This window comes from Pristiophorus japonicus, chromosome 18 (genome assembly GCF_044704955.1).
Source record: "Pristiophorus japonicus isolate sPriJap1 chromosome 18, sPriJap1.hap1, whole genome shotgun sequence".
Classification (NCBI taxonomy): Eukaryota; Metazoa; Chordata; class Chondrichthyes; family Pristiophoridae; genus Pristiophorus; species Pristiophorus japonicus.
Genome location: NC_091994.1, coordinates 116241180 through 116253951, shown reverse-complemented (window position 1 = coordinate 116253951; position 12772 = coordinate 116241180). Strand labels below are relative to the sequence as shown.

At 47.1% G+C, this 12772-nt stretch overlaps 2 protein-coding genes across 6 annotated transcripts in view; one reads left to right on the top strand and one right to left on the bottom strand.

Moving 5' to 3' along the window:
* The window catches only part of LOC139228999 (uncharacterized), a 132812-nt gene that overhangs the window by 11085 nt on the left and 108955 nt on the right, over positions 1-12772 (bottom strand). For 4 of the 5 annotated variants that reach the window (XR_011587653.1, XR_011587656.1, XR_011587655.1 and 1 more), the window contains exon 3: positions 5123-8200. Coding sequence is in view for 1 of the 5 variants with exons in the window: in XM_070860665.1 (XP_070716766.1) it covers positions 6801-7748 (948 nt within the window). In the remaining 4 variants the exon portion in view is untranslated. Of the gene's footprint in view, positions 1-4876; positions 8201-12772 lie in introns of those variants that run through there. The other variant, XM_070860665.1, reaches the window with a different exon arrangement.
* vwa5b1 (von Willebrand factor A domain containing 5B1) overlaps positions 1-12772 on the top strand; it is a 303883-nt gene that overhangs the window by 200757 nt on the left and 90354 nt on the right.

Genomic DNA, 12772 nt, shown 5'->3' with positions numbered 1-12772 from the left:
TCCTGCACCTATTTTCGATGTTTCTATGTTTCTATGTAACAAAGGTATGGATGAGGTCTTCAGCAGCAGATCAGCTGAGTCAGGGCACAATTTCAAAATTTGCAGATGACACGAAACTTAGAAGTTTAGTAAGGAAGATAGTAACAGATGTCAAGAGGACATAGACAGGCTGGTAGAATGACAGATGAAATTCAACACAAAAGTGTGAGGTGATACATTTTGGTAGGAAGAATGAGGAGGGATAATACATATGAAATGGCACAATTTTAAAGAGGGTGCAAGAAAAGAGAGACCAGGGGATATTTGTGCACAAATCTTTGAATTTGGCAGGACAGGTTAACAAAGCAGTTAATAAAGCATGTGGGGTCCTGGGCTTTATAAATAGAGGCCCACGGGTAGAAATTCAGTATCGGCCTGTTTTGGGGTGGGAGCAGCTGGGAGGCACCAGGTGCTGAAGTCCTGTCCCTCTCCAAAAACTCGGGTTACCTTCCCTGGAAGGAAGTGGAGCAGAAAATCAAGCCTTCCTTCCTTCCTGGGGCACTGATGTGCAGGTACCTCAGCAACGCTGCACAGTGGGCCATGCAGCTCCCCCGTGTCCCTCACTTAAAGGACAGGCCCCATGCTGCAGGCTCTGCAAAGTAAAGAGGGACCCGCCTAGACCAAGTGCCCGCCGGGCTGAGCCATCGATCAGCAGCGCCAACAAGAAGGCAAGTTTTTTGTAATTTCCGTCAGCTACCTCGCCTTTAATTATCGCCCCGGTAACGGCCGACTGCCCGAACCGCGCCTCCTGCAGCTGTCGGTGTTCACGCCCAGCGCTGCTCCCAGGGGCGATTGCGCACGGTAATTATATCACGATCTCAGGGCGCAGGAGATCGGGGTACAAAGCCGTAGTGCCGCTGCTATTGGCGGGAGTTGTTAACAGCGTCGTGCGCGATTGGTAACACCCACAGAGTACAAAAAGCAGCAGGTTGTGGTAAACTGTATAAAACACTGGTTCAGCTCCAGCTGGAGTATTGTGTCCAATTCTGGGCACCACACTTTAGGAAGGATGTGAAGGCTTTGGGGAGGGTGCAGAGAGATTTACCAGAATGGTTCGAGGGATGAAGGATTACAGTTACATGGAGAGACTGGAGAAGCTGGGGTTCCCCTTGGAGCAGAGAAGGTAAGAGGAGATTTGATGGAGGTGTTTAAAATCATGCTGTGTTTAGATAGAGTAAATAAAGAGACAGTGTTTCCATTGGCTGACGGGTCGATAACCAGAGGGCACCGAGTTAAGGTGATTGGCAGAAGGACCTGAGGCGACATAAGGAAAAACCTTTTTATGCAGCAAGTGATTGGAATCTGGAATGCACGGTCTGATAGGGCGATGGAAACCGATTCAATAGAAGCCTTCCAAAGGGATTTGGATAAATAGTTGAAGGAGAAACAATTGCTGGGATATGGGGAAAGAGCGGGACTGACGGGATTGCTCTTTGAAAGAGCTGGCACAGACTCAATGGCCCAACGACCTCCTCCTGTGCTGTGCTATTTTATGATTCTGTGAATTTTAAATTCTGGGCATTGCTAAAAGCAGGCATCGACTTTTTTGTCTAAAAAAAATTAACTAAGACAAGAATTTTATCTGGTTTTAAAATATTGCTGTAAGTTGTGAATTACAAAACTTTATATTGTTCTAATGCTGGTTTGTCATCAGCAGTGATTGCTTCATATTTTGATATTGTTGTTCATGGATAGCATCTGGCAAAGCTTTGGCTCATGGATTTATCCTGTATATATATTACCAATTCATTATTCATGGGCAATTTTATAAATCTTCAAAACATCCATCTTTAACGCTAAAGAACTATCGGGGTATGTGATGAAGGGGATATTAAGTCATTAATAAGCCTGTGTCTGATCAACCATGACAATTATGAATCGCCTTCTGTGATCAACAAAGTAAATAATAATTAGACTGTCCAATAATCTTGGGTTGAGCTGTCGGTGTGATAAATGGAAATGCATTCCTTTCAGAATTGGGCTTTTGTTTGGCTTGATCTACATTTTGATAAAGTTCTTATCAAACAATGATAAATGTGTTATAGCAAAGAAGCATAAATTCAGAATTAAAATGCTCCCATGGTAAACTTTGGCATTTATTAAAATGTCAGGCTATTAGTGGATTACTGAAATGACATATGAACTTTTATTCAAGTAATATCCGTGTGTATATTAAGGCTGTCCATCAACGGAGAATAAGTTGCCGCAATGAACCTAATAGGCCAGTGCCTTCTATTTATTTGGTGGCGGTACAACACTTTCAATGAAGAGAAGATCAGAAATCATTAGGATAACCGCCACAGAGCTACTCCGGTTCGAACCACAGTCTTGACTAGAATGCAGCCAGATTTTGGCACTGCCATTCTCAATGCTCTTTTCTCACACCAGGCAACTTGAATATATTTCCAGGTGGGTTGCCCATGAAGCAACATTCACAGTGCGTACTGAGCTGCTTATGGCTCGGATTTTCCTGCTGGCTTGACTAAAAATCATGGGCGATTTTTCCTGGATACTTTAAGGGCTAAAGAGCCTCCGTGATGGCCAAGATGGGATCTTGAGCTGCAACGCTGGTTTAACCCGCCTTTAGCGCAAGACGCCATCTTGGTAAAGGAGTCTAAACGCGCATCAGGAACGGCCATCTATAGGAATGTTAAGGACTTCACTTAGAGAGTGAGTGTTGTGCTACTCTACCTTATCAGGCACCTCATAGGAATCAAGAGAAAGGAAGTGCTTGGTCAACAGCATCTTGCTAGGGATTGCCAATTCCCTCGGTCTGGAGGAGGAATGGGAGGAGGACACAAGGCAAGGCACAGCAGCACCAGAGGGACACATGGACGAGGCGGTGTCCTTTCCCCGCTGCAGGTACAGGACATCCATCCTCCTCTGGAGCTCCTCCACCAGGATCTCCAGTGCCGTGTCCCAGAACCTGTGCACCCTCTCCCTCCATCCCTGAGCCATCCTGAAATGTTCCGTTGTGTGCCTGACAGTGTATAATTTGGATATTGAGAAGAAACTGTCAGACCATTATAAACCAATCTGGTTTACAAAAGGGAAAATGCTCTGTTTGGGCTGGTTGAATATCAGGGTACCAAACGAATCATGTTGGAACTGTACATGAGCTGGCGAAGGAGGAACGCCAGCCCAGCTCCACAGCAAAATACAGCGGATGCTGGAACCTAAATAAAATCAAAAAATGCTGGAAATCTCAGCGGCTCAGGTGGCATCTGTGGAGAGAAACCGAGTTAGCGTTTCAGGTTGATGACCCTTCGTCAGAACTGGCAAAAGTTTGAAATTAACAGATTCTTAAAGAAGTGCTGGGGCCCTGAAAGGGGGAGGGGAGGAAAGAACAAAAGGGAAGGTCTGTGATAGGGTGGAAGGCAGGAGAGATTAGAGAGACAAAAGGGATGATGGGCTGAATTGAGATGGTAATGGCAGGAGTTAGAAACGGTGAGTCTGGATAGGGTGTGAGTGAACATAAGAACATAAGAATTAGGAACAGGAGTAGGCCATCTAGCCCCTCGAGCCTGCTCCGCCATTCAACAAGATCATGGCTGATCTGGCCGTGGACTCAGCTCCACTTACCCGCCCGCTCCCCGTGGTTCCCTTATTGGTTAAAAATCTATCTATCTGTGATTTGAATACATTCAATGAGCTAGCCTCAACTGCTTCCTTGGGCAGAGAATTCCACAGATTCACAACCCTCTGGGAGAAGAAATTCCTTCTCAACTCGGTTTTAAATTGGCTCCCCCGTATTTTGAGGCTGTGCCCCCTAGTTCTAGTCTCCCCGACCAGTGGAAATAACCTCTCTGCCTCTATCTTGTCTATCCCTTTCATTATTTTAAATGTTTCTATAAGATCATCCCTCATCCTTCTGAACTCCGAGTAAAGACCCAGTCTACTCAATCTATCCTCATAAGGTAACCCCCTCATCTCCGGAATCAGCCTAGTGAATCGCCTCTGTACCCCCTCCAAAGCTAGTATTTCCTTCCTTAAGTAAGGTGACCAAAACTGCACGCAGTACTCCAGGTGCGGCCTCACCAATACCCTGTACAGTTGCAGCAGGACCTCCCTGCTTTTGTACTCCATCCCTCTCGCAATGAAGGCCAACATTCCATTCGCCTTCCTGATTACCTGCAAACTAACTTTTTGGGATTCATGCACAAGGACTCCCAGGTCCCTCTGCACCGCAGCATGTTGTAATTTCTCCCCATTCAAATAATATTCCCTTTTACTGTTTTTTTTCTTCCAAGGTGGATGACCTCACATTTTCCGACATTGTATTCCATCTGCCAAACCTTAGCCCATTCGCTTAACCTATCTAAATCTCTTTGCAGCCTCTCTGTGTCCTCTACACAGCCCGCTTTCCCACTAATCTTTGTGTCATCTGCAAATTTTGTTACACTACACTCTGTCGCCTCTTCCAGGTCATCTATGTATATTGTGAACAGTTGTGGTCCCAGCACCGATCCCTGTGGCACACCACTAACCACCAATTTCCAACCCGAAAAGGACCCATTTATCCCGACTCTCTACTTTCTGTTAGCCAGCCAATTCTCGATCTATGCTAATACATTTCCTCTGACTCCGCGTACCTTTTATCTTCTGCAGTAATCTTTTGTGTGGCACCTTATTGAATGCCTTTTGGAAATCTAAATACACCACATCCATCGGTACACCTCTATCCACCATGCTCGTTATATCCTCAAAGAATTCCAGTAAATTAGTTAAACATGATTTCCCCTTCATGAATCCATGTTGCGTCTGCTTGATTGCACTATTCCTATCTAGATGTCCTGATATTTCTTCCTTAATGATAGCTTCAAGCATTTTCCCCACTACAGATGTTAAACTAACTGGTCTATAGTTACCTGCCTTTTGTCTGCCCCCTTTTTTAAACAGAGGCGTTACATTAGCTGCTTTCCAATCCGCTGGTACCTCCCCAGAGTCCAGAGAATTTTGGTAGATTATAACGAATGCATCTGCTATAACTTCCGCTATCTCTTTTAATACCCTGGAATGCATTTCATCAGGACCAGGGGACTTGTCTACCTTGAGTCCCATTAGCCTGTCCAGCACTACCCACCTAGTGATAGTGATTGTCTCAAGGTCCTCCCTTCCCACATTCCCGTGACCAGCAATTTTTGGCATGGTTTTTGTGTCTTCCACTGTGAAGACAGAAGCAAAATAATTGTTTAAGGTCTCAGCCATTTCCACATTTCCCATTATTAAATCCCCCTTCTCATCTTCGAAGGGACCAACATTTACTTTAGTCACTCTTTTCCGTTTTATATATCGGTAAAAGCTTTTACTTTCTGTTTTTATGTTTTGTGCAAGTTTACTTTCGTAATCTATCTTTCCTTTCTTTGTTGCTTTCTTAGTCATTCTTTGCTGTCGTTTAAAATTTTCCCAATCTTCTATTTTCCCACTAACCTTGGCCACCTGAAACGCATTGGTTTTTAATTTGATACTCTCCTTTATTTCTTTGGTTATCCACGGCTAGTTATCCCTTCTCTTACCGCCCTTCTTTTTCACTGGAATATATTTTTGTTGAGCACTATGAAAGAGCTCCTTAATAGTCCTCCACTCTTCCTCAATTGTGCCACCGTTTAGTCTGTGTTTCCAGTCTACTTTAGCCAACTCTGCCCTCATTCCACTGTAGTCCCCTTTGTTTAAGCATAGTACGCTCGTTTCTGACACAACTTCCTCATCCTCAATCTGTATTACAAATTCAACCATACTGTGATCACTCATTCCGAGAGATCGTTTATTATTCCTGTCTCATTACACAGGATCAGATCTAAGATAGCTTGCTCCCTTGTAGGTTCTGTAACATACTGTTCTAAGAAACAATCCCGTATGCATTCTATGAATTCCTCCTCAAGGCTACCCCGTGCGATTTGATTTGACCAATCGATATGTAGGTTAAAATCCCCCATGATTACTGCCATTCCTTTTTCACATGCCTCCATTATTCCCTTGATTATTGCCCGCTCCACCATGAAGTTATTATTTGGGGGCCTATAAACTACGCCCACCAGTGACTTTTTCCCCTTACTATCTCTAATCTCCACCCACAATGATTCAACATTTTGTTCATTAGAGCCAATATCGTCTCTCACAACTTCCCTGATATCATCCTTTATTAACAGAGCTACCCCACCTCCTTTCCCTTCTTGTCTATCTTTCCGAATTGTCAGATGCCCCTGTATGTTTAATTCCCAGTTTTGGCCACCCTGCAACCACGTTTCTGTAATGGCCACCAAATCATACCCATTTGTAATGATTTGTGCCGTCAACTCATTTACTTTATTTCAAATGCTGCGTGCGTTTAGGTAGAGTGTTTTAATACTAGTTTTTAAACCATGATTTTTAATTTTGACCCCTCCTGCAGTCCCTTTATATTCATACATATTGTCCCTTCCTGTCACCTTGTGGTTTACACTTACCCCAATGCTACTCTGCTCTGTTGCCTCCTGCCTTTTGCATTCTTTCTTGGGGTCCTGTTCATCTGAGCTCTCACCCACTCTAACTAGCTCAGAGCCTTCTTCTGGGAATACTCCTTGCATTGAGGCACCGAGCTTTCATGCTTACCTTTTTATTACACTTTGACCCTTTAGAATTTTGCTGTACAGTGGCCCTTTTTGTTTTTTGCCTTGGGTTTTTCTGCCCTCCACTTTTACTCATCTCCTTTCTGTCTTCTGCTTTTGTCTCCATTTTGTTTCCCTCTGTCTCCCTGCATTGGTTCCCATCCCACTGCCATATTAGTTTAACTCCTCCCCAACAGCACTGGCAAACACTCCCCCGAGGACATTGGTTCCGGTCCTGCCCAGGTGCAGACCGTCCGGTTTGTACTGGTCCCACCTCCCCCAGAACCGGTTCCAATGTCCCAGGAATTTGAATCCCTCCCTGCTGCACCACTGCTCAAGCCACGTATTCATCTGAGCTATCCTGCGATTCCTACTCTGACTAGCGCGTGGCACTGGTAGCAATCCCGAGATTACTACTTTTGAGGTCCTACGTTTTAATTTCGCTCCTAGCTCCTTAAATTCGTCTCGTAGGACTTCATCCCTTTTTTTACCTACATCGTTGGTACCAATGTGCACCATGACAACTGGCTGTTCACCCTCCCTTTTCAGAATGTCCTGCACCCACTCCGAGACATCCTTGACCCTTGCACCAGGGAGGCAACATTCCATCCCGGAGTCTCGGTTGCGGCCGCAGAAACGCCTATCTATTCCCCTTACCATTGAATCCCCTATCACTATAGCTCTCCCACTCTTTTTCCTGCCCTCCTGTGCAGCAGAGCCATCCACGGTGCCATGAACTTGGCTGCTCCTGCCCTCCGCTGATGAGTCATCCCCCTCAACAGTACTCAAAGCGGTGTATCTGTTTTGCAGGGGGATGACCGCAGGGGACTCCTGTACTACCTTCCTTGCACTGCTCTTCCTGTTGGTCTTCCATTCCCTATCTGGCTGTGGACCCTTCATCTGCGGTAAGACCAACTCGCTACACGTGCTACTCACGTCATTCTCAGCATCGTGGATGCTCCAGAGTGAATCCACTCTCAGCTCCAATTCCGCAACGCGGACCGTCAGGAGCTGGAGGCGGATACACTTCTCACACACATAGTCATCAGGGACACCGGAAGTGTCCCTGAGCTTCCACATGGTACAGGAGGAGCATATCATGTGACCGAGCTCTCCTGCCATGACTTAACCCTTAGATACACTTAAATTGGCAACAACAATGCTAAAGTTTACTCGCTGTTATAGAAGAGAAAAAAGAAAAACTACTCACCAATCACCAGCCAATCACTTACCCCCTTGGCTGTGACGTCACCTTTCTGTTTCTTTCTACTTCTTTTTTGCCTTTTCCCTGTAGCTGCACAAGCCTCTCGCCGACCCCGGACTCACTGGCCTTTTGTAGGCCTCTCCGATCCCCGGAACTCCCACCTCTCGCCGAACTCACACTGCTCCCGGTCTCACTGGCCTTTTGTAGGCCTCTCCGATCCCCGGAACTCCCGCCTCTCGCCGAACTCGTGCTGCTCCCGGTCTCACTGGCCTTTATAGGCCTCTCCGATCCCCGGAACTCCCGCCTCTCGCCAAACTCGTGCTGCTCCCGGTCTCACTGGCCTTTTGTAGCGAGATAATTACCAGCTGCCCTGGGAAACAGAAAAAAACATAAAAATAAAAAGGGGGGGGAGGGTTTATTTTTTTTTAAAAGGGAGGAAAAAGAACAAAATGTGGGCAGAGATTATGGTCAGAAATTGTTGAACTCGATGTTGAGACCAGAAGGCTGTAAAATGCCTAAACGAAAGATGAGATGCTGTTCCTCGAGCTTGCATTGAACTTCATTGGTACATAGAAAATAGGTGCAGGAGTAGGCCATTCGGCCCTTCGAGCCTGCACCGCAGTGTAGGAGGCCGAGGACGGAGAGGTCAGAGTGGGAGTGGGGCGGAGAATTAAAGTGACAGGCGACCAGGAGCTCAGGGTCACACTTATGGACTGAGCGGATGTGCTCACCCAATCTATGTTTGGAGAGGAGACCACATCGTGAGCAGCGAATACAGAATACCGAATTGAAAGAAGTACAAGTAAATCGCTGTTTCACCTGGAAGGAGTGTTTGGGGCCCTGGACAGTGGGAAGGGAGGAGGTAAAGGGCACGTGTTGCATCTCCTGCACTTGCACGGGAAGGTACCGTGGGAAGGGGAGGGGGTGCTGGGGGTGACTGCGGAATGGACCAGGGTGTTACGGAGGGAGCGGTCCCTTCGGAATGCTGAGAGGGGATGGGAGGGGAGGGGGAGATGTGTTTGGTGGTGGGGTCACGCTGGAGGTGGTGGAAATGGCGGAGGATGATCCGTTGAATGTGGATGCTGGTGGGGTGAAAGGTGAGGACACGGGGAACCCTGTCAGGGTTCTGGGGGAGGGGAAGGGAAGGGGTGAGAGCAGAGCTGTGGAAATAGAACAGACACGGTCGAGGGCGATGTTAACCACGGCGGAGGGGAATCCTCGGTTGAGGAAAAAGGAAGACAATTTGGCAGATGGACTATAATGTTGGAAAGTGTGAGGTCAGAGCTGTGGAAGCTGGGACATTGAATAAATTTAAGACTAACAGCTTCTTAAACGATAAGAGGATAAGGGGTTATGGGGAGCGGGCAGGGAAATGGAGCTAAGTCCATGATCAGATCAGCCACGATCATATTAAATGGCGGAGCAGGCTCGAGGGGCCGCATGGCCTACTCCTGCTCCTATTTCTTATGATATTATATCGGAAGCACGAGTATCGAAGGTGGTGTCGTCAACAGGTGTGACGGAGACAGAGAAACTGGGAGAATGGAATGGAATGGAGTCCTTACAGGATGTAGGATGGGAGGAAGTGCAGTCCAGGTAGCTGTGGGAGTCAGTGGGCTTATAGTGAATGTTTGTCAATAGTCTATCCCAGAAATAGAGTCAGAGAAATCGAGGAAGGGAAGGGAAGAGTCAGAGATGGACCATGTGAAGGTGAGGGAACAGTGATATTGGCCTTTGATGGGGCAGGTATTGCACTTTCATCATCTTCTTGACAGTGAGTGCAGAAAGTACCAGTGTGGGACTCCTCTGCAACCGAATTGCTCAACCAATTGAATAATTACCACCCCCCCCTGAAAAAATCCCCCAACTTTAAATGCAATGCAATGTCAGTGTGGTAAAGAGATTTATTTCCAGGGGTCTAGATTCAGATTGAAGAGGATGTGATATAAAAGTGAAAAATGGCAGTGAACTGTCAGGTCCCAGCTGTTTCCCGGATTTCCTAGCCTGTGGTGGAATCTCTGCCAACCCCTTACAGGGAAAATATCCTGAAGGGTTTGAGAGGTGGGGGGGGCCAAGGCCAAAGGCTCCCATGAGGGGAAGTTGCACTTCCTGGACTGACTCGGGACCCACGTAATAACCCAGGCTGGTACGCTCAGTGAAACCAGGAATTGCAGCCTCCAGATGGATAGATCGGGGAACACCCTAAAATACATGAAATGAAAGACTACCTGGGTCTGGGAGAGGGTGTGAGGAAACCTCCAGCTTCTGAGGAAGCCAGCAGCTGGATGTTCCACGTGTATGGGACTAGCGGGCAGGGTGGGACGGGACGGTCCTCCCTGATTTCAGGGCCATGGTCTCCCAGCCATGTTCCTTTTCTGCTCTGACCCGAAACCGACACAGAAATAATAAACGCACTGTGTATACGTGTACATTTTAAAAGAGAGATGCCATGGTACAATTTGTCCTGGAGGAACTTGTTATCATACCAAGTGTTTGGGTACAAGAAGCCTCATTAAGCAATCAATCTCTCAAGCTGGACTGATTGTTGAGGACACGCTCATTTCTCTTGAGAAATAGGCACAATGTTCTTGATTTTAACTAGCTTCCAGTAAACTATTCCATTATATAGTCCTGAGTATTCTCTCATCGAGAAACATAAAGTGTTAAATCACTAGCCATTAGCTTTACCAAGCAATAAACTACAATGTATGTTTGTGCCTGATAACACTGCGTTACTGAAATTCAAACACCTTATTCAAGTCTAGTCATGCCTGATTTAAACATGGCACGGCACTGACACCATGGGGCGTGAGGCCTCCTGTGTCGTCATTTTTCTCTGAAGTGATGTGCTTACATTTTTCCAAACGTTGTTTTCTTTTTGCAATGGGTTATTTAGTGGGCAGGTTTTTCACTTTATACGGTATGTCCCTCCGTGTAACTTCCCGGACAAGTTGCAGCCAGCAGTCCCCTTTAAGCAGCTCCTTTTACCGGCATCAGGGCCAAGATCTCACTCTCGGGGAGATGCCATTGACCCAGCTGAGGTAAGGAACTGTGGAGTGAGGTTCATCTTGGACAGAAAGGCACGATGGACAGAGTCTCATAGGCCGCCTGTGATACACTAACCAATAATCAGTCCCATTGACTTTACTGCAACTGGATATCAGACGAGGCATATGTGTAAGTCGCCGTTCAGTAACGCTCACCATCACTGCCTCCATCACTAACGCCCACTCTCACTGTGTCTCATCACTAACACTCACCATCACTGTGTCTCCATCACTAACGCCCACTCTCACTGTGTCTCCATCACTAACGCCCACTCTCACTGTGTCTCATCACTAACGCTCACCATCACTGTGTCTCCATCACTAACGCCCACTCTCACTGTGTCTCATCACTAACACTCACCATCACTGCCTCCATCACTAACGCCCACTCTCACTGTGTCTCATCACTAACGCTCACCATCACTGTGTCTCCATCACTAACGCCCACTCTCACTGTGTCTCATCACTAACGCCCACTCTCACTGTGTCTCATCACTAACGCTCACCATCACTGTGTCTCCATCACTAACGCCCACTCTCACTGTGTCTCATCACTAACGCTCACCATCACTGTGTCTCCATCACTAACGCCCACTCTCACTGTGTCTCATCACTAACGCTCACCATCACTGTGTCTCCATCACTAACGCTCACCATCATTGTTCCACTATCACTAACGCTCACCATCACTGCCTCCATCACTAACGACCACTCTCACTGTGTCTCATCACTAACGCAACCATCACTGTGTCTCATCACTAACGCCCACTCTCACTGTGTCTCATCACTAACGCCCACTCTCACTGTGTCTCATCACTAACGCTCACCATCACTGTGTCTCCATCACTAACGCCCACTCTCACTGTGTCTCCATCACTAACGCTCACCATCACTGTGTCTCCATCACTAACACTCACCATCACTGTGTCTCCATCACTAACGCCCACTCTCACTGTGTCTCATCACTAACGCCCACCATCACTGTGTCTCCATCACTAACGCCCACTCTCACTGTGTCTTATCACTAACGCCCACTCTCACTGTGTCTCATCACTAACGCTCACCATCACTGTGTCTCCATCACTAACGCTCACCATCACTGTGTCTCCATCACTAACGCCCACTCTCACTGTGTCTCCATCACTAACGCCCACTCTCACTGTGTCTCCATCACTAACGCCCACTCTCACTGTGTCTCATCACTAACGCCCACTCTCACTGTGTCTCATCACTAACGCTCACCATCACTGTGTCTCATCACTAACGCCCACTCTCACTGTGTCTCCATCACTAACGCCCACTCTCACTGTGTCTCCATCACTAACGCCCACTCTCACTGTGTCTCATCACTAACGCCCACTCTCACTGTGTCTCATCACTAACGCTCACCATCACTGTGTCTCCATCACTAACGCCCACTCTCACTGTGTCTCATCACTAACGCAACCATCACTGTGTCTCATCACTAACGCTCACCATCACTGTGTCTCCATCACTAACGCCCACTCTCACTGTGCCACTATCACTAACGCCCACTCTCACTGTGTCTCCATCACTAACGCCCACTCTCACTGTGCCACTATCACTAACGCCCACTCTCACTGTGCCACTATCACTAACGCCCACCATCACTGTGTCTCCATCACTAACGCCCACTCTCACTGTGTCTCCATCACTAACGCCCACTCTCACTGTGTCTCATCACTAACGCTCACCATCACTGTGTCTCCATCACTAACGCTCACCATCACTGTTCCACTATCACTAACACCCACTATCACTGCCTCCATCACTAACGACCACTCTCACTGTGTCTCATCATTAACGCAACCATCACTGTGTCTCATCACTAACGCCCACTCTCACTGTGTCTCATCACTAACGCTCACCATCAC